General features: G+C 39.8%; 2 protein-coding genes across 2 annotated transcripts in view; both read right to left on the reverse strand.

Moving 5' to 3' along the window:
* LOC128612386 (ornithine decarboxylase-like) overlaps positions 1-4,080 on the reverse strand; it is a 22,405-nt gene extending 18,325 nt beyond the window's left edge. The window contains exon 1 of the mRNA XM_053632514.1: positions 3,992-4,080. The gene's annotated coding sequence lies outside the window, so the exon portion shown is untranslated. The remainder of the gene's footprint in view (positions 1-3,991) is intronic.
* The window catches only part of nol10 (nucleolar protein 10), a 27,693-nt gene continuing 3,357 nt past the window's right edge, over positions 1,307-25,642 (reverse strand). Inside the window, exons 7-21 of the mRNA XM_053632513.1 lie at positions 23,861-23,926; positions 23,447-23,507; positions 23,269-23,354; positions 22,206-22,284; positions 21,673-21,822; positions 21,509-21,575; positions 21,119-21,171; positions 19,030-19,156; positions 13,699-13,778; positions 13,348-13,446; positions 12,629-12,712; positions 12,339-12,512; positions 10,911-11,218; positions 9,974-10,076; positions 1,307-4,225 (exon numbers count right to left, since the gene is read on the reverse strand). Of these exons, the coding sequence (XP_053488488.1) occupies positions 4,085-4,225; positions 9,974-10,076; positions 10,911-11,218; positions 12,339-12,512; positions 12,629-12,712; positions 13,348-13,446; positions 13,699-13,778; positions 19,030-19,156; positions 21,119-21,171; positions 21,509-21,575; positions 21,673-21,822; positions 22,206-22,284; positions 23,269-23,354; positions 23,447-23,507; positions 23,861-23,926 (1,678 nt within the window). The 3' untranslated portion in view covers positions 1,307-4,084. The remainder of the gene's footprint in view (positions 4,226-9,973; positions 10,077-10,910; positions 11,219-12,338; positions 12,513-12,628; positions 12,713-13,347; positions 13,447-13,698; positions 13,779-19,029; positions 19,157-21,118; positions 21,172-21,508; positions 21,576-21,672; positions 21,823-22,205; positions 22,285-23,268; positions 23,355-23,446; positions 23,508-23,860; positions 23,927-25,642) is intronic.

Here is a 25,642-nt window from a genome sequence, read left to right on the forward strand (position 1 = left end):
AGCAGATAGATAGGACACTCAAATGACTTTCTCCAGCCAACACTGCCCGAGTCAGCACATTTCTCTGCTCTCTCTCTTTGCCAGAAAAAGACAGACACGAAAAGCAGATCAGTATAAGATCAAAGGGGACAACTTAGGAGAGACAGATGAGGGAATTAAAGGCAGAGAAAAAAGAAAAATAGAATAGAGTTTTCCTAGACTGAGGCACCTTTTACTCACAGCAATATAAACAGCATACAGTATACAACCCCAATTCCAAAAAAGGTGGGACGCCGTGTAAAAGTTAAGTAAAAACGGAATGCAATGATTTGCAAATCACAATAATATTCAAAAGTAAAGCCCAATCATGTTACTGACCTGTTGCCAATTAACCTCCAGCTGTTTCTTTTTAGTAACACTTGCTCTTCCAGCCTTTTGTCACCCTGACCCACCTTTTTTGAGATGTGTTACAGTCATCAAAGTCAAAATGACCTTATTTTTTTCTTAAAATGGCACATTTACTCAGTTTAATCATTTTGATATGTTTTCTATGTTCTACTGTAAATAACATATGGGTTTATGAGATTTACAAATCATTGTGTTCTGTTTTTATTTACATTTTACACAGTGTCCCAACTTTTTTGGAATTGGGGTTGTATTTCAACAAGTAAATTCATGTTTTTATTCTATAGCACTGCTGATTTTCTGTTCTATAAAAGCAGCTCTGACATTAGTTCCAGTTTATATTAATACTATTATAAATTTCTATTGTAACAGCTTACACAGGAACTTATATGGTGGACTTTCCATATAATCTAACGCTAATAGTAAGGAAGGAGTCTTCAGTGTTGGCACTGAAGTCAGTAACTTTTCTGCAACAGAAAAGTCTTCAGGTTGGAGTTTTTTTTGTGGTTTCTTTGTGAGGGAACGACTGTTTATAGTTGCTGTAATGCAAGTGGAAATGAGCTAACGATTAAAAAGCATCATTCGTAAATAGATTATAAATTGCAATCATTGGCACTGGATGATGTGCTGCTGATGGAAAATAATCAAGTCTGGGGTGGTAACAGTAACTACACTTTGCGTCAGGCTGCATCCCGATGGAAAAAAGAAAAAACCTAAATAGGTGGCAAAATTACTGACAGCCATAAAGTATATGTAGAATAAATGAAAATGTTTATCCCAACACCAAAAAGTCAGTCTTAGGATTTGAAAACGTATTCTCTGAATTGAATCGGGTAGAGAACATGCACAGATGTTTATTAAAAAACAACAACAAAAAAACAAAACAAAAGGACTTTGTATTGGTAATATTGTGCATGGAGGAGTGGTTCAGGATCTTGAGGTGTGGTCCAGAATGTTTGTGTGTTCTTTGTGTGTTCTTTGTTTTTGTTTATTTAAAGAGACTCAGAGCTGTTAGCTTCTACAACATCGGCTTCAGCAAATTAATACTGTAATTTTGAAACCAGTTTTGCAGAACAAAACTGCACTACCTAAGAAAACTTTTATATTTCGGGGAAACCCAGTGTTAAAATAAGATGGTACAGCATCTCTACTTCTAAGCTCAAAATAAATAAGCCAGTAATTGCGGAGTTGACTCTAGCACTGATTTGTGTGTTGGACAGAAATGAAACATCTTAAATCAGAGGTGACCGGTACTGGGAGACCCACACTTTCCCATGTAGTATGACACCGTTGACCTTGCGCTCTCATTCCTGTCACGTGGTGATAAAAGGGGCCTGCTGCTCTTTTCCCAGCATTCACACTCTCCCCATTCCATTTGCCTTTGGAGTATTCAAAGAAACTGAGCCCAGCTCTGAAATCCCTGAATGGACCTCACACACTCCCAGACAAGGCAGTGAGTGGGAAGGGTGCGTTTTATGGCTGTGTTGAAGTGAGTGTCAGGATGGATTACTCTGTGAAAGCAGAGCCCTTTTGTCTTGTGCTCAGGACCTACAGAAATGCAGGCAAGGCTAAATTTTTTTTTTTTTTAAATGCCTAGATGCCTCACTTCTTCTCTATAGCCAAGCCCCTGAACCAAATACCAACCAGAGCAAATAATGAAGCTGCACACACAGGAAATTAAAGAATTTGGCATCTTATAATAAATCAGGTAATCAGACCCTTCATGAGCTGAGTTAAGTGCTTTAGAGTGGAAAACCACAAAAATGTGCACTGGCGTGCTTAGTCAGTTGCACAAGCTGAACTGGTCATTAGCAACCAAAGCCAATTCAACTACATATTGCATTCTAACTAAAAGATTACCTTTTAAACTCTGTAGTCACAGTGAATTCACTACTAGTTATAATCGTTAGAATGTAACCTCAGCTTTGGTAGATTTTTTATTTTTTTTGGAAAGCTGTCTTTCAAAATGTGCCCAGTATATTTGCCTATGAAACAGTGACCTATTTTCTTCTGTCTCCCTACCATCATACCCAGCTTGTGACTTATCCCAAAGCATGCCTGAGAGGACCATGGTGACCTTTTCCAAACAACTGTGCTTTTGTGAGTTGATATGCATATGCAGAGAGAAGTAGGCTAGGGTTTAAATGTTGTTTTTTTTTGGAGAAACGTTGAAGAAATCCATTCTTAATGGAAAAATCACCCATGAATCAATATGTGATCTTGAATTGTGGAAAAGTTTTTAGGAGTTGACTTAAATCATGAACAAGTTAGTTTCTTTTCTCTCGGCTTACCCATACTGCCATTCGACCACTTGCCGATAATGGTGCCAGTCTCTACCTAAAGAGAGTGATGCAGCAGTGGTTTAATCCTCAAGTCTGTCCAGCTCTCTCACTTCCTCATCTGTACAATCTTCTCAAACAGATCAGCTTTCAAAGCTTCCACATTCATGCAAATACCACCATCAACACCATTATGCTTTTCACATCATAGATCTCTAACTAGCCAAGCCGAGTCTCTGCCATAACTCAGCGCAAATGTGTCGTATATCTGCGTTGTAAAAGTAATGTAAATACAACTGAAACCAACCAAATTTTGCAGTTTCTTTCCATGTACACACACACACAGGAAGTAATTGCTGAATCACTGATTGCGTTTCGACATCAGAAGGCCTATATTTCAATTCATAATCTTTATATTTCACTATAGACTGGTGTATACACTACACACAAACTTCATCTCTTCACCTCTGCTACAGGTGAGGAGGATCAGATATTAACTGGATTCAGAGCTTCCAGGTTTTTATGGATTTTGTAATTGTATTTACTTTTTTGTGTGTCTTAACTTGCAGTTAGAAATATGTAGAAATATGCTTATTATACGCATGTTATGCTGATCAAGTGTTTTAATACTGATTCATCTTGAAAACCAACTTGGAACACAGTTCAAACTGCAACAGTTAACCATCCTGTAATGTACTTTACTTCACATTATGGGCTTGCCTGGTAGCTTCATGCCTCACATTCATTGTAGTATTTCTAAAGCTTGACACTTTTAATCATAGGCTATTGTTGAACAGAATACAGCAGTGAGTAGGTAAACAAGTGTCCTGTTACAGTTGTTCATCTTGAAAAGGTTGCTTAATGTAGTAATAGCTGACAACAAAGTAGCAGCTTTCATAAAGCAGCTAATCCTGAGCAGGCTTGAGACAATGTCAAACTAATTCTCAAAAGGGAAATTTTAAAGAAATAATTAGAGAGAAAAAAAAGTGGAAGACGTTTCTAAAATTAATTTCGATACAAAGTTTTAGGACCTGGTGCATTGAGATCAGAATACAGATTAAATAAAAAATAAAATAAAACAGCAAATACACACACTCAGCTGTAGATGAAAGGTTTCTTTAACAATGTCCTGCTGCTTCAGACACCGTGCGACACAATAGGGGAGTGTAGCACAGAGAAATACACACACACACACACACATACGTCCAGATATGTACACACACCCAAACATTAAAAAGAATTATCCCCAGCTTCTCTCACTGACCATATGGTCTTTCTTTTGCATTCCATGAAACCCACATTAAAAGCAGAGTTTACAGTACACTTGCCTGTCCTTGTAGCAGTAGGACAAAGTTATTTTGAGGCAGCGTGTAAAGCCTGAATGCATACAAGTGACTATAGCGGGAGGTTGGAGGCAGCGTTCAGAATCGTCCCCTGCCTCTTCCTCTGCCTCTTCCTCTGCCTCGTCCTCGAGTGTGAAGGTGACCAGCAGCCCTCCTGATCTTCCTCCTCTCCTCATGGTGCTCCCATTCGGCCCGCTGTTGACTCTGCTGTTTCTCAGTCTGTGCCAAAGAACAACCACGAGAACAGGATGAACAAACATGAACGTTAATTTGTCAGTATTAACCTCATAAACTGACTGAACCAGGTGGTGACTCCAGATACTTTAATTCATGCAATTATGTAGCAACAGTGCAGTGGGAAAAAAAAATCATGCAGAACCTATTTATTTTTATTTATAAAGTGCACTATGTGGTGTCACCCAGGTTCCCTTTTGATTGTGGTTTCTCTCAATGTTTCTTCCTCATATTGTCTCAGAGTTTTTCCTTGCCACCGTCACCTCTGGCTTGCTCATTAGGGATATATTCACACATTTAAAATCTATATTCTGAATTTATATATTTCTGAAAAGCTGTTTTGGGACAATGTCCATCAATTACAATGAATTGAATAAGTTCAATGAAACTGGACATCTGAAGGTTGAAAAAAAAAAAAAAAACATTGCCTGGTCTTTTTCCAGTCAACCGTCTAGTTTGTGTAGCCTCAGGTTCCTGTTCCTGGCTGACCGGAATGGAAGCTGATATGGTCTTTCTAATTATAGAGCCCATTTGTTGTTCTTAATAAAGTGGGTGGTGAGTGTATAATACCTGTAATACATAACACCTTTTTAATAACACTTATAAATGTACAGCACTATTAAGGATGTGGCATTTGTATCTGTACTAACTGAATATGTTCAAAAACACTAAGAAGAATTTTACTGTTACTTTTATAACGGCCAAAATGTAGTTCATGTAAGGATGTGAATTTTATTTATAAAACCTGTTTTTATTGTTTCATTTTATTGATGAATTTTCACATTTTTATACCCATGAGTGAAAAATGTTCTCTTTATTAATATGTAATATATTATTTTAAATTATTATTTTAATATTAAATACTTCTCTTATACTGTATGGCAGTGTATGTGTGAGACATTTTTTTTTTGTCTTTGACCCATAGGACAAGAGGGGAAAAATAGCTCTATGGAGTTTGTAGAGAATTTTAAAAAGCACTGTGTTCCGTCTGTGTGGTCTCAACACTTCACACCACGATATAATCTGCTACACAAAGTTAAAGTGATCATTTTAAAAGGGTAAATAGTACTTTCTGGTCATCAACAGACACATGAAATTCTGCTTAAGAACAGCTTTGCTGCTATATCTGGACTGTCGTACCCACTAAGCCGCTGTTAGATGTTTCTTTTGCCCTGTGTTTATTCAGTCTGAACACATGAGTGACTGAGCCACCATGATCACCATGGCTTACAGTTCTCTAATGTTAATCACAGCTAAATTCCACTTTCACCTTAAATTTACTCCAGTAGGATGATTACAGGATTGTCTGAAACTTTGAAATCTGTAGTCAGACACAGTCTTGAAATCATCTTTAATCTGTGACGGCACCAGTCCTCAAGCCTTTAAAACGTAAGGCTCAGTGGCTGTAACCAAGGTTCCATGCCAAAACTTGAATTTAAACTTGCAGCATAACAGTTAACTACATTTTAAATATTTTTTTACCCAAACAAGTTTTATATATATATAAAAACATACACACAGTGTCTCACAAAAGTGAGTACACCCCTCACATTTTTGTAAATATTTGATTATATCTTTTCATGTGGCAGCACTGAAGAAATGACACTTAGCTACAATGTAAAGTAGTGAGTGTACAGCTTGTGTAACAGTGTAAATTTGCGGTCCCCTCAAAATAACTCAACACACAGCCATTAACCCTCTTGGGCATGGAGTTCACCAGAGCTTCACAGGTTGCCACTGGAGCCCTCTTCCACTCCTCCATGACAACATCACGGAGCTGGTGGATGTTAGACACCTTGTGCTCCTCCACTTTCCGTTAGAGGATGCCCCACATAAGCTCAATAGGGTTTAGGTCTGGAGACATGCTTGGCCAGTCTTTCACCTGCACCCTCAGCTTCTTTAGCAAGGCAGTGGTCATTTTGGAGGTGTGTTTGGGGTCGTTATCATGCTGGAATACTGCATACTGATCATGCTCTGCTTCAGTATGTCACAGTACATGTTGGCATTCATCGTTCCCTCAGTGAACTGTAGCTCCCCAGTGCCGGCAGCACTCATGCAGCCCCAGACCATGACACTCCCACCACCATGCTTGACTGCAGGCAAGACACGCTTGTCTTTGTACTCCTCACCTGGTTGCCGTCACACATGCTTGACACCATCTGAACCAAATAAGTTTATCTTGGTCTCATCAGACCACAGGACATGGTTCCAGTAATCCATGTCCTTAGTCTGCTTGTCTTCAGCAAACTGTTTGTGGGCTTTCTTGTGCATCATCTTTAGAAGAGGCTTCCTTCTGGGACGACAGCCATGCAGACCAATTTGATGCAGTGTGAGGCGTATGGTCTGAGCACTGACAGGCTAACCCCCCACCCCGTGAAACTCTGCAGCAATGCTGGCAGCACTCATACGTCTATTTCCCAAAGACAACCTCTGGATATGACGCTGAGCATGTGCACTCAACTTCTTTGGTCGACCATGATGAGGCCTGTTCTGTGTGGAACCTGTCCTGTTAAACCGCTGTATGGTCTTGACCACCGTGCTGCAGCTCAGTGTCAGGGTCTTGGCAATCTTCTTATAGCCTAGGCCATCTTTATGTAGAGCAACAATTCTTTTTTTTTTTCCAGATCCTCAGAGAGTTCTTTGCCATGAGGTGCCATGTTGAACTTCCAGTGACCAGTATGAGGGAGTGTGAGAGCGATGACACCAAATTTAACACACCTGCTCCCCATTTACACCTGAGACCTTGTAACACTAACAAGTCACATGACACCAGGGAGGAAAAATGGCTAATTGGGCCCAATTTGGACATTTTCACTTAGGGGTGTACTCCCTTTTGTTGCCAGCGGTTTAGACATTAATGGCTGTGTGTTGAGTTATTTTGAGGGGACAGCAAATTTACACTGTTATTCAAGCTGTACACTCGCTACTTTACATTGTAGCAAAGTGCCATTTCTTCAGTGTTGTCACATGAAAAGATATTATCAAATATTTACAAAAATGTGAGGGGTGTACTCACTTTTGTGAGATACTGTGTATGTATGCGTGTATTTATACACACACACAATTTATATATATATATATATATATATATATATATATATATATATATATATATATATATATATATATATATATATATATATAAAAAATAAGAATTCCCTAAACACTGATCCTAACAAACAGCACTGCTGCATTGACTTAAAAGACAAAAGTGGCTCCAGCTGACTAACGTAATAAAATAATTTTTTACATTTATCCATTAGGTCAAAAACATACTGAATACAATAAGAAAATGAAACAATGTATTGTTCATCAGTAAAATAGTTTCAATATTTTCAAGCCACTTCGTTTAAGAAGGAACACAGCTAAGCTTCTAAATCGATATGGGAAATACGATTAAACTGATAGGTTTGCTCTGTTCCAACACTGTGAACATAAAAATGTGTTTTTCACAGGAGAGAATTTCAGTCATGCAGCTTCAGAGCTCCCACTGCTTTCCACCCCACTTTTATTCACACAACAAAATTTGTTTAGCTTATTCATTTCATTTGGCTTGAAGTGACCACGACCTCTCCTTGACCTCTAAACAAGAAACTGCAACTCAGTGCTGCACTATAATCATAAACAGATAATCCAGATTACATTTACTCAGTGTCAAGTACGTTTCTTGAAGCATGCACTTTTACATTAGTTGGCTCTGCATAAATGGAGGTGGAGTGTGTGGGCAAAGAAAAAAAGAAAAAGAAAGGGCAGACAAAGGCGTTACAAAGAAAGTCTTCAGTACATGAGTGAACATGATTGGTATTCCTTGAGACTAATCAGACTTTCAGTAAAAATCTATGCCAAGCAAGCGAGACTGTATATAAAAAAAATCACTGACAGGTGGAAGTGAATAACATTGATTATATCGTTACAGTGGCACCTGTCTAGGGGTGAGATATATTAGGCAGCAAGTGAACAGTCAGTTCTCCAAGTTGACGTTTTGGAAGCAGGAAAAATGGGCAAGCGTAAGGATCTAAGTGACTTTGACAGGGGCCAAATTATGATGTCTAGGCGACTGGGTCAGAACATCTCCAAAATGGCAGGTCTTGTGGTGTGTTCCCGCTATGCAGTGGTTAGTACCTACCAAAAGTGGTCCAACGAAGGACAACCAGTGAACTGGAGACAGGGCCACGGGAGCCCAAGGTTCATTGATGTGCGTGGTGAATGGAGTCTAACCCGTCTGGTCCGAGCCCACAGAAGTAGTACTGTAGAATTAACTGCTGAAAAGGTTAATGCTAAAGGTCAGTGCATCACAGCTTGCAGTGTATGGGGCTGTGTGACCGCAGACCAGTCAGAGTGCCCATGTTGACTCCTGTCCACCGCTGAAACCTCCTACAATGGGCACATGAGAATCATATCTGGACTGTGGAACAGTGGAAGAAGGTGGCCTGGTCTGATTTATCACGCTTGCTTTTACATCATGTGGATGGCCAGGTGCGTATGCTCCGCTTACCTGGGGAAGAGATGGCACCAGGATGTACTGTGGGAAGAAGGTAAGCCGGAGGAGGCAGTGTGATGCCCTGGGCAATGTTCTGCTGGGAAACCTTGGGTCCTGGCTTTCATGTGGATGTTTGTCACGTACCACCTACCTAAACATTGTTGCAGACCAAGTACACCCCTTCACGGCAACCGTATTCCCTAATGGCAGTGGGCTATTTCAGCAGGATAATGCACCCTACCACACCGCAGAAATTGTTCAGGAATGGTTTGAGGAACATGACGAACACTTCAAGGTGTTGACTTGGACTCCAAACTCCCCAGATCTCAATCCGATGGAGCATCTGTGGGATGTGCTGGACAAACAAGTCCAATCCACCTCACAACTTACAGGACTTAAAGGATCTGCTCCCAAAAACTTGGTGCCAGATACAACAGCACACCTTCAGAGGTCTTGTGGAGTTCGTGCCTTGATGGGTCAGAGCTGTTTTGGCCCAATATTAGGAAGGTGGTTTTAATGTTATGGCTGTATATACACATTTGTTTCTAAAAACCTGTTTATGTCGAGCATTTCCCAAACAATTCCCAGTGTAGGTCATTACAATAGTACACATGATAACAGTAACATATTAGAACAATCACATTAATGTAAACCTTGTAGCCATGCTGTTATAGAAAATGAATGACCACCACAATCAGAACAGAGCCTCTAAGCACTAAGTCATTGCTTTTTTTGAAATAGTAAGTTAAATGACTGCCCAGAAAGCTGAATATAATATTCTGCTAGACATGTTCAACCTAAATAAGAAGCAAACTGATAAGGAACAATAAAGACTACCGCTTGCATGTTACAAATAAACTGCTAACCTTGCAGAGTGACATTTTCAAAAGGTAAAGCTTACAGATAAATAAAAGCCTCTGAGACTAGTCGGCACAGTAAATGGTAAAGGCGTTCCTGAAGACATGCTTACCAATCCCACCCTCTACGGCAGTTATCTGTGATGGCACTGCTTGGTGCAGTTTCCCAAAACATGTAGGTGCAATTATTTATAAATAAAGTTATGAAACATTGTATTGGATTTTAAAGCTGGACATGTACTGAATCCTAGGAGGGACAACTTTTACAACTTTTGAATTAAAAGTTCATTGCTTGCAATCAGTTATATTAACCTTTATAACGTACAGTCAGATAATTCAATTACACTAAAATTGTTGTCAGATATTTACTTAATAACTTTAGCATGCAGTACTCACCTTTTTAAGAGTGAAGGTCAGCTGCTTGCTTCCGACTGCAGTGTCAGCAACGTTCAGCATCCCTGAGCTCTCCTCCAGCTTCAGACGCTCCTCAAGCGAGGTTCTGGCACAGAAATATTCTTTTAGACTCATACAATAATACATATTGTGTCAAATAACTATAGATTCACAAAGCCCATTTAACAGACAGTCATTCGTTTGAAGTTTCATTTTATCCTGCCATGACCTCGCATTAAACATGTATAGAGGCATGATGAAGAAAAAGATGGGCAGGATATAGCAGAGAACGTTAGTTGAATTGGTGAGTTAAGTGTATATAATAGGGTTAGCTTTATTTGCTCATCAGCCAAAGCTAGTACAAAACCTAGTATGTAAAATGTAAAGCAAAGAACTAATTTTCACACTGATTAGTGCAATATTTCATTTGAGTATACTGTTTCTCACAGGAAATAAAATGCTGGACAGTGCTACGGTGAATGTAGGGTAACTGAATTGACTTTAGTAGTAGATACTGTAAATAAAATCCCTCGTCAGTGTTTAATGGGCTGAATGTATAAAGAAACTTGGTAGAACTACCCAATTCATATAACAATTAGCATTAATTTCTCAATTCTGCTGAACCTCTGTAAGGTATTGGCTTGTCATGTAACATCAATAGTATTTTTATGGAAAGCACAATGAAAATTCCTGTAATCAAACAGCGGCCAAAGACATATGAGTAAAATGTAAGAGTGAGGTGGCATACATGACTAAGATTAGCTCTGCTCGTAAAACTGACCATGTACAAATTTTGGGACTAAATAACCATAAACGACAACCAACAACATTTAGTTAAATCTAAATCTGAGCAATCATGATTATTTATGGAACGAATTTCACATTGCACATTGTCATTGACCTTAACATAATAGTAGTTTAGGATAATTTTAGCATGTACTTTTGCATCTTCTGTTTGCGTGCCACGTCCCCGAAGCTGCGGAACTCCTCTCCGGCTTTGATCTGGTAGAAGCGTGGCTGGCTCTGGCCTTGAGCCTGGCTCTGTTGAGACTTTCTGACTGGATCTGAACTCTGCAGGCTGGTGTTGCGGTCCTGTTCCTTTCTCTCTTTAAACTGGCGCTCTCTCTGCTCTACTCGTAAGAGACGCCGCTGCTCCCTCACCTCCTCCACCCAGCTCTTATCGTCGTCTGAGCTCTCCTCTTCCTCGGAGCTGGGCCGTCCCTCCAGCTCCTCTTCCTCATCATCCGACTATCAGGAGGGAACAGATTTCAATACCAAAGTTTCATTTTCTGTCCGATGCATTATAATAAAAGCTTCAAATGAAGTAAATGAACAAATAAATGAAAAATAGCAGACACACAAAAACAAAAGTTACAGTTTGTGCTACAATGTATGCATTGACCTGCTTGTATTATCTTGTGTGGAAGAAGCAATGCCAGATGTTTCAAAAATAGATTCAGTCATATGTTAAAAATAAAACACCAGATTCATTAATGTCACTATGTAAACAATCATTTAGAACAAATTAACAGGCCTATCAAATTTTAATAAATAATGTTTTATTAAAATTTTAAATTTTAATAAAAAAAAAACACACACTACATGGCCAAAAGTTTGTGGACACCTGACCATCACACCCATATGTGGTTCTTTCTTTTAAAAAAATAAAAAATAATAAAAAAATTGCCACATATTTAGACGCACATAATTGTGTAGGATGTCTTTGTATGCAAGAGGATTACAATTTCCATTCACTGAAACTAAACCTGTTCGAGCATGACCATGCCCCTGTGCACAAAGCGAGATCCATAAAGACTTGGTTTGCCAAGGCTGGAGTGGAAGAACTCAAGTGTCTTGCATAGAACCCTGACCTCCACCCCACTGAACACTTTTGAGATGAACTGGAATGTTGACTGCACGACAAGCCTCCTCACCAAACATCAATGCCTGATCTTACTAATGCTCTTGTGGCTGAACGAGCATAAATCCCCACAGCCACGCTCCAAAATCTAGTGGAAAGTCTTTCCAGAAGAGTAGTGTTTAATGGCACTTTTCCACTGCATGGTACGGTTTGACCCGTCTCGACTCTGCTCGCTTATTGGGGGCTTTCCACTGTGGATAGTACCTGGTACTTTTTTAGTACCACCTTGGTCGAGGTTGCAAGCGAGCCGAGAGTAAATGTGAGCCATGCACTGAGGGAGTGGGGAATTCTCCTTAACGAGTGGAGAGGGAATATTCAACAAGCACATATGGGTATGATGGTCAGGTGTCCACATACTTTTGGCCATATAGTTTATAAAGATTTTTAATTTTTTTTTTTTTTTAGAAATGGTCCTGGTAAATTCTCACATTTGCTGATAATCTGTACCTTTTCATTTGCCTCTTGCTCAACTAATTGCTGTAGCTTCTCCCTCCTCCTCTGGCCCACTTTGGACACGATGGGATTAAGCAAGCGGAACTCCTCGCTCTGCTCGTCTACTTGGTAGTCTGGATTCTCGAACATCATTTTGAAACGGTCATCAGTCAGGATGCTTGTGGTGCCCTAAGAGAGTGGGAGAAATGCAGAGGGTCAACGCATCAACTGTGTTCAAAGAATAGTTATGTGCTAGTAGGAACCACTGATGTCAGCTATGCTCCTAACACGATCAGATCTCTCACCTTGGCTTTCTTCTTGGCTTTTCGTGACTCTTTACCCTCCTCCATCAGCTTCATTGCAAGCTCTTTGTTCACCTTTGGCAGATTCTATTGATGTGCAAAAAAGGAAAGGACAGGTAAGGGAGGTTACATATGTAACAGGCACATCACTGACTTTCAAATACTTAAGAATGAAGTCTGCACATGACCAATGTAGAGAGTGTACGAGAGAGAGAGAGAGAGAGAGAGAGAGAGAGAGAGAGAGAGACACAGAGAGCTACTGTAAAGTAAAATTTACTAATTTTAAGCCACTTTTAAAGCCAATTCAAATGAAATTGAAGATCAAATATACAAATTCACATTTCCAGGTAACACAATGCCCCAAGAATCAGATCCCTGATATCTTCTGGCCATTACTGCAGCAAGAAAAGGTGCGGTACCTTTTTTGATGGATGCACTGTTTCTATTCTATGCGTTACAAATGCACATCAACCACTGAAAAGAAACTCACCCCAGAGGTGCGAGGCAAACATGCTAACCACTAAGCCACTGTGCCCTTCATTTAGGAATATTATTTATATCATACAATTTAAGACCATTCATAATAGTATTTAAGACAATTTAATACTTATTTAGGCCTGAAATTAATGTAAATTCAGAAAAAATGGCATCAGAAAAGACTTTTTTGCCTGATACAAAGAGAGAGAGAGAGAGAGAGAGAGAGAGAGAGAGAGACTTGTCACCTTTAGCTGTACTCTCTGGACTCTGGACTCTTCAATTTTCTGCCGTATCTTGTCCTTGCGATATTCCTCATAGGCAAATGGATTTGCCATAGTTTTAACCTAGGGGAATTACAGTAAATCAGTGGCATGGGTTCATTTTAAGGAAGTCTTTAAAAAAAAACATTTTAATTGATTTAAAACCTCAAGTAAATATTACTTTTAAGATTTGATCACAAAATATTTATAATGATACAAAGTTGTGATGACAAATGATCACTGCTTACAGTGTCGACAGTACCACCAGTTAAGAGCATCATGCTAATTAACCAATAATTACTTAGATTATGTACTTTTACTCTCTCACACACACACCTTGTGGTAGAGTCTGATGTCCATGAAGAAGCCATGCATGTAGGCCCTCAGCAGAGGTGAGCCAATCAGGTGTGTCAGACCTGAGGAAACAAAACCAGCCAAACAGTTAGGTCAGACCGAATAACTCAAAGCTAAACAAGCTACAGTATAGTGCTAAATGAGTGGAATAGCACATTAAAGAAGTGGTTCGTCATTTATGCGCCCCAGCTGCCTCCGAGGTGAACTTCAATTAGAATGAACACACTAACAAACCTTCCTGTTATCGGTAACTGTTCACAACCCGAATGTTGAAATGACATATACGTTGTCAGCTGCCATTTATTAAGATTTTTCTTTTTTTAAATAATACATTAAAAAATAGAGGCAGAGCTGTGCAGTTTTGGCTGGGGGCAGAGCCAATTCATGAGCCAGAAAATGTAAATTAAGTCAGGAAAGAAACTAGCCAGATTAACTGCATCATAATATTTGAAATGATATGATAAAACATATACAATATATAATCAGCCTAGAAACACTTCTTACATCAGTTCAGTGTTAACTTGCCATAACAAACATGCTGGAATACAACACCGCATGGTTTTCACACACAGCAGAAATATTCAGCAGATTTAGGGATCAATGATGCCTTGTGACGGTTTTCCAATGCCGCTTCGTCATTTAGTATGGCAGGAGACAGGAAACAGGGCAAAAAGACATGATGACCCATCACAGATTTGTTCCTAAGCATTATTGGTAAACAAAATCTGATAAGTTTCAGGCATAATCTCTGTGTCTCAATTCTGAAGGTTTCTGAAGGCCTCTAGTTTGTGTCATGATGTACCGGAATCAAATTGTTTTGTGTTCATGGAATGTGGTGTTTTAGTATTTCACTTAGGGGTGTACTCACTTTTGTTGCCAGTGGTTTAGACATTAATGGCTGTGTGTTGAGTTATTTTGAGGGGACAGCAAATTTACACTGTTATTCAAGCTGTACACTGACTACTTTACATTGTAGCATCATTCACTGAATGATGGTGCCCTTCCCAAGCTCAGACGAGAGGAAATCAGCCAGTGCAGGGTCCAAATTCTGGTTCTGTGACTGGTATCGGACAAAGAACATAACAGTTTCCTGGAGCCAGAAGTGGGATATCTGGACAGAGGAACATGAATTACTTTAATTCTTTCTATTGCCGTGTAGATATCTGGATGAATCTTGAAGTATTGGTTGAAATATCACATTTTGGCTCACGATGCTTCCGTGAACCCAGTGTCTTAGAGACGCTGTGCATACGTTATTCAACAAATTCTGTTTTAGTCCACGGTGTTTATGTGGGCGCAGGTTACCACATGATTCGACAAAGCATCTGATACCCGTTATCTGACTGAACATTATAGCCAACACTGTCTGATATCCTCTCGTGATTATTAAATTATAAGCAGTGATTATTAAATTATAAGCTGTAACTATGGGTGGAAATGGTCAATCTTAAAATCACACCAAATCAGTGGATGTGAAAAAAGAAAAAAAGAGAAAAAGATAACAGAATCTAGCATGTTTATTGAGCAAACAGAGCCCACCGCAGATAAGCCGAGCTCTGGATCAGAGCCAGAAGGAGCCGAAGCGTGCTCTAGCACTGATCCCAATGCCGCTGTGCCATTAATACAAGTAGGAAAAAGTTTTACATTGAAACCTCCTAGTATTATGGAAATAGACGCAATATGATGCTTTGCCTTCGACAGATAAACCTGGTCATTTTGTTGATGCATTTAAACAGCAGACTAAATATGCTCAGTTAAGGGGTCCAGATTTTCGCTGTATTTTGTTAAAGGTCCTTGGTCATGACGTCACCGACGTCACAGGCTCATGAATTCTCTAGCTCGTTTCTAATTCGCTTCTAGAATGAATGGGAAAACAATTCATGTTTGCCTTTAACTGGAAAACATTCCATTTTATTTACTGTAATGCGTCACAATGATGGTGCTTATAGTTTTTTTGGGGGGGGCAGTGGTGGCTTGGCAGTTAAGGCTCTGGGTTACTGATCGGAAGGTTGGGGGTTCAAGCCCCAGCACTGCCAATCTGCCACTGTTGGGCCCTTGAGCAAGGCCCATAACCCTCTCTGCTCCAGGGGCGCTGTAACATGGCTGACCCTGCGCTCTGACCCAACTTCCTGATAGGCTGGGGTATGCGAAGAAAATAATTTCACTGTGCTCTACCGTATATGTGACCAATAAAGACTCATTATTATTAGAGATTCTATAGTTGTAGTGTGCTGATGCATGCTGGGAAATGTTCTCCTAGTTTAAAAAAAACAACAACAACAAAAAAACAAAGGTGACACTGAAGTTCAGATATGCATCTTATGTAGATTCTTTTTAGTGAATACATCACATTTATTAACAACCTACATCTCGATCCTGATATCATGTTTTATTGTAAATTTGTCGTCTTCTCCTTTCAACCTACTAGGTAGAGACTTAAGGTTTAAATTGAAGTGTTCTCTTACAATGCATGATGGTAGATTCTCTCTGTTAACTCTAATCTGTGTTTCTCTTCTGTCTGCTATGTGGGTGATGACGAGCACCAGTCTGATTGCACGGAGAGTCCGCTGCCTGAAGCATTAGAGGTGGTGCCTAAAACTTTATGGTATACTAATGAAAGCATACTAAGGAAGTAGGCCTCATTAAGGTAACCCCCCCCCCCCCCCCATGCTGCAAAGAGCCAAACTACTCGGCCCGTTTATTGTAAACAATATCCGCAACCAGCAGAAAAGGAGTTAGGCATACAGCCGGTGACGGATTCTTTACTCGTGCAGGGTGTTGTCATCCCTACAACATGACTGTTAACCCAGTATGCAAGCCAAATGGGAAGGAGTGGTGTTTTACTCAGGACCTGATATTACTATATCATTCATGATATTACTATATCATTAATTCATGTAAGTTCCTGAGTAAAACGCCACAACTCCTTTTCTGCTGATAGCGGATATTGTTTACAATAAACGGGCCGAGCAATTTTGATATGCACATACATACATATACATCCATACATATAAATATACACACACAGTATCTTACAAAAGTGAGTACACCCCTCACGTTTTTGTAAATATTTGATTAGATCTTTTCATGTGACAACACTGAAGAAATGACACTTTGCTACAATGTAAAGTAGTGAGTGTACAGCTTGTGTAACAGTGTAAATATGCGGTCCCCTCAAATTAACTCAACACACAGCCATTAATGTCTAAACCGCTGGCAACAAAAGTGAGTACACCCCTAAGTGAAAATGTCCAAATTGGGCCCAAAGTGTCAATATTTTGTGTGGCCACCATTATTTTCCAGCACTGCCTTAACCCTCTTGGGCATGGAGTTCACCACAGCTTCACAGGTTGCCACTGGAGTCCTCTTACACTCCTCCATGACGACATCACGGAGCTGGTGGATGTTAGAGACCTTGTGCTCCTCTACCTTCCGTTTGAGGATGGCCCACAAATTAGCCATTTTTCCTTCCCGGTGTCATGTGACTTGTTAGTGTTACAAGGTCTCAGGTGTGAATGGGGAGCAGGTGTGTTAAATTTGGTGTCATCGCTCTCACACTCCATCATACTGCTCACTGGAAGTTCAACATGGCACCTCACGGCAAAGAACTCTCTGAGGATCTGAAAAAAAGAATTGTTGCTCTACATAAAGATGACCTAGGCTATAAGAAGATTGTCAAGACCCTGACACTGAGCTGCAGCATGGTGGCCAAGACCATACAGCGGTTTAACAGGACAGGTTCCACTCAGAACAGGCCTCGCCATGGTCGACCAAAGAAGTTGAGTGCACATGCTCAGGTTGTCTTTGGGAAATAGACGTATGAGTGCTGCCAGCATTGCTGCAGAGTTTGAAGAGGTGGGGGGTCAGCCTGTCAGTGCTCAGACCATACGCCGCACACTGCATCAAATTGGTCTGCATGGCTGTCGTCCCAGAAGGAAGCCTCTTCTAAAGATGATGCACAAGAAAGCCCGCAAACAATTTGCTGAAGACAAGCAGACTAAGGACATGGATTACTGGAACCATGTCCTGTGGTCTGATGAGACCAAGATAAACTTATTTGGTTCAGATGGTGTCAAGCGTGTGTGGTGGCAACCAGGTGAGGAGTACAAAGACAAGTGTGTGTTGCCTGCAGTCAAGCATGGTGGTGGGGGTGTCATGGTCTGGGGCTGCATGAGTGCTGCCGGCACTGGGGAGCTGCAGTTCACTGAGGGAATGATGAATGCCAACATGTACTGTGACATACTGAAGCAGAGCATGACCTACTACCTTGACATACTGAAGCAGAGCATGACCTACTACCTTGACATACTGAAGCAGAGCATGACCACTGCCTTGCTAAAGAAGCTGAGGGTGAAGGTGATGGACTGGCCAAGCATGTCTCCAGACCTAAACCCTATTGACCATCTGTGGGCCATCCTCAAACAGAAGGTAGAGGAGCACAAGGTCTCTAACATCCACCAGCTCTGTGATGTCATCATGGAGGAGTGTAAGAGGACTCCAGTGGCAACCTGTGAAGCTCTGGTGAACTCCATGCCCAAGAGGGTTAAGGCAGTGCTGGAAAATAATGGTGGCCACACAAAATATTGACACTTTGGGCCCAATTTGGACATTTTCACTTAGGGGTGTATTCACTTTTGTTGCCAGCGGTTTAGACATTAATGGCTGTGTGTTGAGTTATTTTGAGGGGACAGCACATTTACACTGTTACACAAGCTGTACACTCACTACTTTACATTGTAGCAAAGTGTCATTTCTTCAGTGTTGTCACATTAAAAGATATAACCAGATATTTACAAAAATGTGAGGGGGGTACTCACTTTTGTGAGATACTGTGTGTGTGTATATATATATATATATATATACATACATATATATACACACACACACACACACACACACATATATACACATACACACACACACTATTTCTATGTTGTGGATAAAATAAATGTCGTCTTTCCAGTGCTACAAGGACTGCCACAAGACTCCACCCTGCATATTTTAACTTTACAGGACTAAGAAAGACAACTTTGTTGTCTCGCAATTCTGAGAAATGCATTCCAGGTAAATGATGGTGTTTTTTTTGCTTGATTACTGCATTTAGATCAAAAACTGTGTTGAAGCATAGCTGGGGGAAAACCCCAAAACAAAACAGAGTTTTGGCCTTAGCTAAACATCTTGTCACCATTTTTGCACTTATAGGCCTCTTATTATATTATATTATATATATTCAATTACTTTCAAGTATTAAATAGAATTTTCAGCAATTAAGGGAACAAAAAAGAAAGCCACACACAACACCACAGAACTTACCAAGGTTGTCCAGGTCTTTGCGTGTAACAAACTTGTAGTCGTCGTAGACAGTACTCTCTGGGTTCTCCTCCAGTTCCTCAGTCAGGTTATCAAGGAAGGAGCACCAACGAGGTGCAGGACCCAGGGCCTACAGGACAATGATGATGGGAAGGCAAAATTACACCGTCACAAAGTAAAGACACAACACTGGGGAGACCTACAACCAATAGTGGTTGGTTCAGAACCTAATCTGTACGTCTATGAGACATCCAATAGAGGTCCAATATCTGGATGTCTTTACATGGTGTATTTTAGTCATCTGTGGACCTTGGATCATTCAAGATTGTTCTAAAACCTCACTCTTTGGATGAACCACCAGTCATAAGTTTTGTTTCATACTAAGCAAACTTAAACAAGTTGAACTTGAAGGGTTTATATTTTGTGTTCTTTTAACCATGCCCACATGAAAAATCTGTCTTTCAAAGCACACAAGAGCACAACCTGATATAAAAGGCAGACAGTGGAAAACTGCACTTAAAAAAAATGAAGAACAAAGCAAACGTTAAGGCTGAATCTGTTTTATATCCAGCTTTCTCCAATTTGGACCAAGGTTTTTGTTTTTTTCCCCCCCACAAGCAACGTGTTAAACATTTCACGTGATTTATTTATTCTATTTTTGACCAGAAGGGTTAATATCACAGCTATGACTGCCCACAGTTTGGGATGTGCCCCAAATATTCATAACTCTGAGGATATACGTTATCTGTTTATGTTTCCTCAGTATTACAAAAGCATGGTTGCTTGCATCTACCTGCATCAGAGATGATTCTGTACAACTCTGATGTTGAGATATAAACTAGCCCATGAATTCTAGCTAGCTATACAAAATGTGTCACAACGTTCACGTTTGCTCTAATATATATATATATATATATATATATATATATATATATATATATATATATATATATATATATATATATACACACACACACATACACACACACACACACAGTATCTCACAAAAGTGAGTACACCCCTCAAATTTACACTCTTACACAAGCTGCACACTCACTACTTTACATTGTAGCAAAGTGTCATTTCTTCAGTGTTGTCACATGAAAAGCTATAATCAAATATTTACAAAAATGTGAGGGGTGTCCTCACTTTTGTGAGACACTGTGTGTGTGTGTGTGTATATATATATATATAAATAAATTTATCATGATCACTTTGCCAATTTCAAAATTCCCCATTGTCAGTTGTAGCTCTTCAGTAAAGACAAAGATTATTGATCCACAAGTTATAGCTAGCTAGTTTAAATGTGACAATGCGGAAAAATTATGAAATTTTTATGAAATGGCTTATGAAATCATGCCAGGAATCTTTTTTTTCAGATTAGGAAAGCAGTGTCTTGAATATGTTACATAATAAAATAATAATGACCCTATAGCCATCTGGCAGAAGGTACAGGAGTATCCGTACCACCACCAGACTCTGGAACAGTTTGTCCCCTGAGGCAGTCAGATTATTCAACTGCTAGTCAAACATCTAACCCAGCATGAGTCAGTACAACTGCATACCACACTTCTGCATACCGCTATTATGGAACTCGTTTTTGCAATATTGTTGCTCTACTTGTGCTGTTACATTACACACTAGTTTACAGCCCATGTTCTGTGCATTTAATGTCTTGCACTTGTCTCACACTGCTGTGTATTTGCACTGTATGCAGTCCTGCTTACTGTTGTGTTGTCCTGAAGAAATGACATTTCGTTCCAATGTATGCAAACTATATGGGAGGTATGACAATTAAAACTCACTTGACTTGACATTTATATGTTGTTGGCATTGTCTCTCAGCTACTCTCTCTCTCTCGCCTACATAATGACAGCATTTCATCAGGACAGGACCCACACAACCACAATTACTAAGAGGAAATTAGGTCATCCTTGCCTTTACTACACTACTAGTTTAAACAAAAACAAAAAGGTGCGAGTGAAAATATGTACATATCTACAGAATGACTCATTTCAGAAAGAGCCAACCAGGGGATTCCTTCTTAAGCAACACAACATCTGAACAACAGTACAACTTTGTAGATACTTACTGGAATGTAGAAAGTATTCATTTTGGGGTCTTCATTAGCAGTGAAGAGCATACCTGTAAAATGGACCCCAAACAAGTAGACTAATGAGAAAGGACAAATCCCATCCTTATAGTTCTTCTTAAAGATGGGCAACTCTTTGCAAATCAGGACATAAAGCTGTCTCATGCATCTTTAGCTAATTTCAACGATTTCTTTCGTAAGCACATATATTAACAATTCTAGAAATTTCTGGATGATGACGTTTAGTTTTCCATGAACAATGTTTGCAGACACACTAGTGTGATTCAAAGACATCAAGGTCGTTGTGTAATGAAGGAAGGTAACGTTTACCAGTGATCACGCATTTCAAACGACCTCAGGGTAGTCAGATGATAAGATGAAGGTACTCACCTGATTCGGGGTAAATACACACATCGTTGATGTTGGCCGGTGGCTCGATGGAAGAAAACACCTTACCCTGAAATGAAGAACTTCTGTTTTGGACATAATCTAACTGCAGGCCAGTCTCATGGTGATATGGGTATTGATATTGACATAGTATGTGTTGTGCTTACATTGTCTCTGTGCCACATCTTGATGATCTTCGAGTCTGCGGAAATCACCAGATCCATCTGTTTATGGAAATGGAGGGAGCGGATGGGCAGGCCGTAATAATGGTCTTTCACGAGCAGGGGACGAGAGGAACGTAGGTCGTACAACAAAACCTGAAGAGGCAATGGGATGTTTATTTTTGCACATTTGTGGCAAAAAAGCTGCCGAATGAGGTTGAATTATTACTAATGTTAAAGAGTTCCTTCACTCTTTGCTTTAGTATTGTATTTCACACGAGGGAACTAGATGTTCCACTAAATTTAGGTATTGCCCCAGGTATCATCAACTGGAATGCATTCGAATTGTTTTGAAAGTACAGCTGAACATTTTCAGATTCTTACTGTGAAACTCATTACAGCTTGAGGTCTAAAGATCATACACAATTACACCATGTGAGCTTTGACAATGTACAGCTTCCCATGAACACACTCAACAGACTTGGAACATAGAAAGCATTTCTTAAAATAAAGTGAATTAAGTGCTAGTAGGAACTGACCTGTCCTGTAGTCATGCCCACAGCCACACCCAGGGAGCCATTAAACTTGAGTGCACTGACAGATGGCAGGCTCTCTACTCTGGAAAGCAAAAACACAACAACACACACACACACATTATATTATATATATATATATATATATATATATATATATATATATATATATATATATATATATATAAATATATATATATATATATGTGTGTGTGTGTGTGTATAAATCATACACACACACATTGACATATGCTAAGACATTTTGCTGGGATATTATATCTTTATCTTAAGGCCCTTTCACACCGAGTGCAACGTGATAAAGTGAATCGAATCGCAGACGAACAGTGCTTTCACACCGAACGATAAACGATTCCGAATGCCTGCACGATAGGTGGTGCTGACCGAGAATGCATTTTACACCTGCACACTAGGTGGTGCAATCCACAAGACTATTTTAATTTAAAACAAGGATTAGGACCTGTATACTGCCCGCAGGCCGTGTGTTTGACACCCCTGCTGCAGGACATATTTTTTATATAAACCAATTCATCATCTCTGTGATGATGCTGAATTTGGAGAGTCTGACATTTTAGTGACTTCCTTAGACATTTTATTGTTTGAATTACTTGGATGATGTTTAGTGTGTAATGATGTATCGTCTACCCTGATTCATATTTACAATCAGGAACGGACTTTTCTGTCTTTACGTGTACATTCATATATATTTAGTTAGTCACTGAGTCAAGTATCCTGTTTATACTGAAGGTTGGTGACATCACCAGATTACATCCCCAAAACCAAGTTTTAAGAAACGCGACAGGATGATTAAGCCTTTGCCTAAAGTCAGGAAAACACAGTGGGCATGAAAATACCACTGTGATGACAAATTTTGAGTGTCACACAACCTGCTGTGCCACCTCACCATCATCAACCAAGGAGATTTCGGTAACCAAAAGAGCAACTAGGGAAGAACCAGCTGGGCGAGAATTAAAGCACAAAATTTTACACACAGCCGAGTGCAGATGTGAGCTGTAGATCACGGGTATATGGTGTAAACATTAGCGCTTACTCATTTCCCTCTGTCACACTGCTGAGAGCGCAGTCCAGGATGCCCACACGACTGCGCACACGTGGGTCCCAGCATTCCACTTTCCCCTATACACAGCAACACAACATGCACACTCAGTAAAATCAGAACCTGGAACAAAGAAACACAGTAATGCTGTATAAACAACTACAACACCAACCTCTAAAGTCCCAGCAGCAAATAAATGATGAACAGGGTTGATGTCACATACATTGTTCTCCCTGTTAAGAGAGAAGTCAATTAAGGCACAAAATACAAAACAGTTAGGAAATATAAAAATCTGAGGAAGGTAAATCGTGTACATTTACAGACTTTGACCTGCAAGTGAAGACAAGTGAGCTATTAGTGTCAAGCCTCTTATCACTGACAGTTAGAAATGAAATATAGTTCCCCAGGATCACACTGCTAAATTCAGGAAGAAAAAGTGACTGACAAGATGACAAATAACACAGTAACAAGCTCAATAAATATAATAAATACACACAACAAATTACACAATAAAAGACAGCGAACACTGTTTTCTAAGCAGAAACACACAGCGGTGATGTAGGCCCTCTGGTGGTTTAGCACTTACATTGCGTCTGTCTGCAGAGAGTTGAGGAATCGGCCCTGTTCGAGGTTCAGGCGGATGATCTCTGAACTAGAGACAGAAACAGAACAAAACTGAAGTCACATTACACAACAATGATTAAGAAAAAAAACTTGTGTAGTAAACTGGACAGAACATTTCACTGAGAAAGTATGAAAGTGAGAAAAAAGATGGATTAAATAAAAGAAAATTAAGGTAAGGAACTTAAACATAGCTTAGATGTAACTGGAAGCAAAAATCATTAACAAATTACACTTGTGACGGCTAGACTGTCTGTCTGTAGGTTAATTACTGTTTGTTTGTTTGTTCTCTCTCTCTCTCTCTCTCTCTCCCCCCCCCCCCCCCCACCTGACTAACTACCAGCCTGTTATGTCCCGCCGTTGAAGACCGATTGGTTGACATTACAGGGAAGGCTATACATGCTAGGACTGCTTGGTTTGCTTTTCCCTTGTACGTGTGTCCCCGTCTGTGTGTTTGTTTTTCAGAATTTCCCTCCATCCAACATTTGCGTCACGCTGACCACTGACTATCCAGTTGGATCTTGGGATCTTGATTGTAAATAAAATAATAACCTAGTATTGAACTGCCATATGCTCCCTCTGCAGTCTGCATAAGCAGACACACTATAGGGCCAAAAGTTTGTGTACACCTAATCATCACACCCATATGTAGTTCTTCCCCAAACCTTTCCCTTCACTGGAGCTATGAAGCCCAGACCCAGACTGTCTCTGTCCACAAAGCGAGCTCCATGAAGACATGGTTTGCCAAAGTTGGAGTGGAAGAATTCAAGTGTCCTGCACAGAGCCCTGACCTCAACCCCAGTGAACACCTTTGAGATGAACTAGAACTCCGACTGCACGCCTGTCCTCCGAGCCTGACATCAGAGCCCAACCTCACTTATGCTCTTGTGACTGAATGAACACAAATCCCCACAGCCACGATTACAAAATCTAGCGGAAAGACTTCCCTAAAGAGTGGAGCTTATTATAACAGCAAAGGGGGAATAGATCTGGAATGGGATGGTCATCATGCACATACGGTGGTGCTTGAATGTTTGTGAACCCTTCTTTCAGCTGCTGTTATGGAAAATTAATCACCATCTTTTGACCAATTAGATTCAAGAACTTCATAACAACATATCTATACAAATGGCTATTCTATGCATCAAGCATAGTGAGTTTAAAAAAATAAAATAAATAAATACATAAAAGAGCAAATAAGTATAGTATGCAATTCGAGAAAAAGGTAGAACGTTCTGAAGAGAACTGAACAGTTTGTCCACGTTTGCATCACGTCCCTGAATATCGTTTACAGGTAGGCACCGAACCCTGCTGGCTACAGATGTTTAAGCCCTGACCTGCCCTCTAGTGGCTACAGTTGTTAATACAGATACATAAAACTATGTAGAGAGAATGGAACAAATCTGCTGTGTACATACACACATTAAGAAAGAATTTTAAAATGATCTTTTCAAATATTCACGAGACTCTTATATTCAAATAGTAATTTAGTCTATTCATGAAAATGAGTAAATTACCGTTTTGCTCTTGCTGGTTAGTGCACTTTGTGACTAAGACATGCTGAGTGCGTGTTAGCTAGTGAAACAAACCCAGACGATATATACATCACGTCTCATACAGTGATTAGCCCGAATGGCTGAGCTTTCAAAGCTAAGCAGCAAATGGGGTGAAATCTGTTTAATTAAATTTTAATTATATTTGATTAAATTTAGTTACAGCCACAAGTCATAAAATCCAAAGCGAGACC

This window comes from Ictalurus furcatus, chromosome 9, assembly GCF_023375685.1.
Source record: "Ictalurus furcatus strain D&B chromosome 9, Billie_1.0, whole genome shotgun sequence".
NCBI lineage: Eukaryota > Metazoa > Chordata > Actinopteri > Siluriformes > Ictaluridae > Ictalurus > Ictalurus furcatus.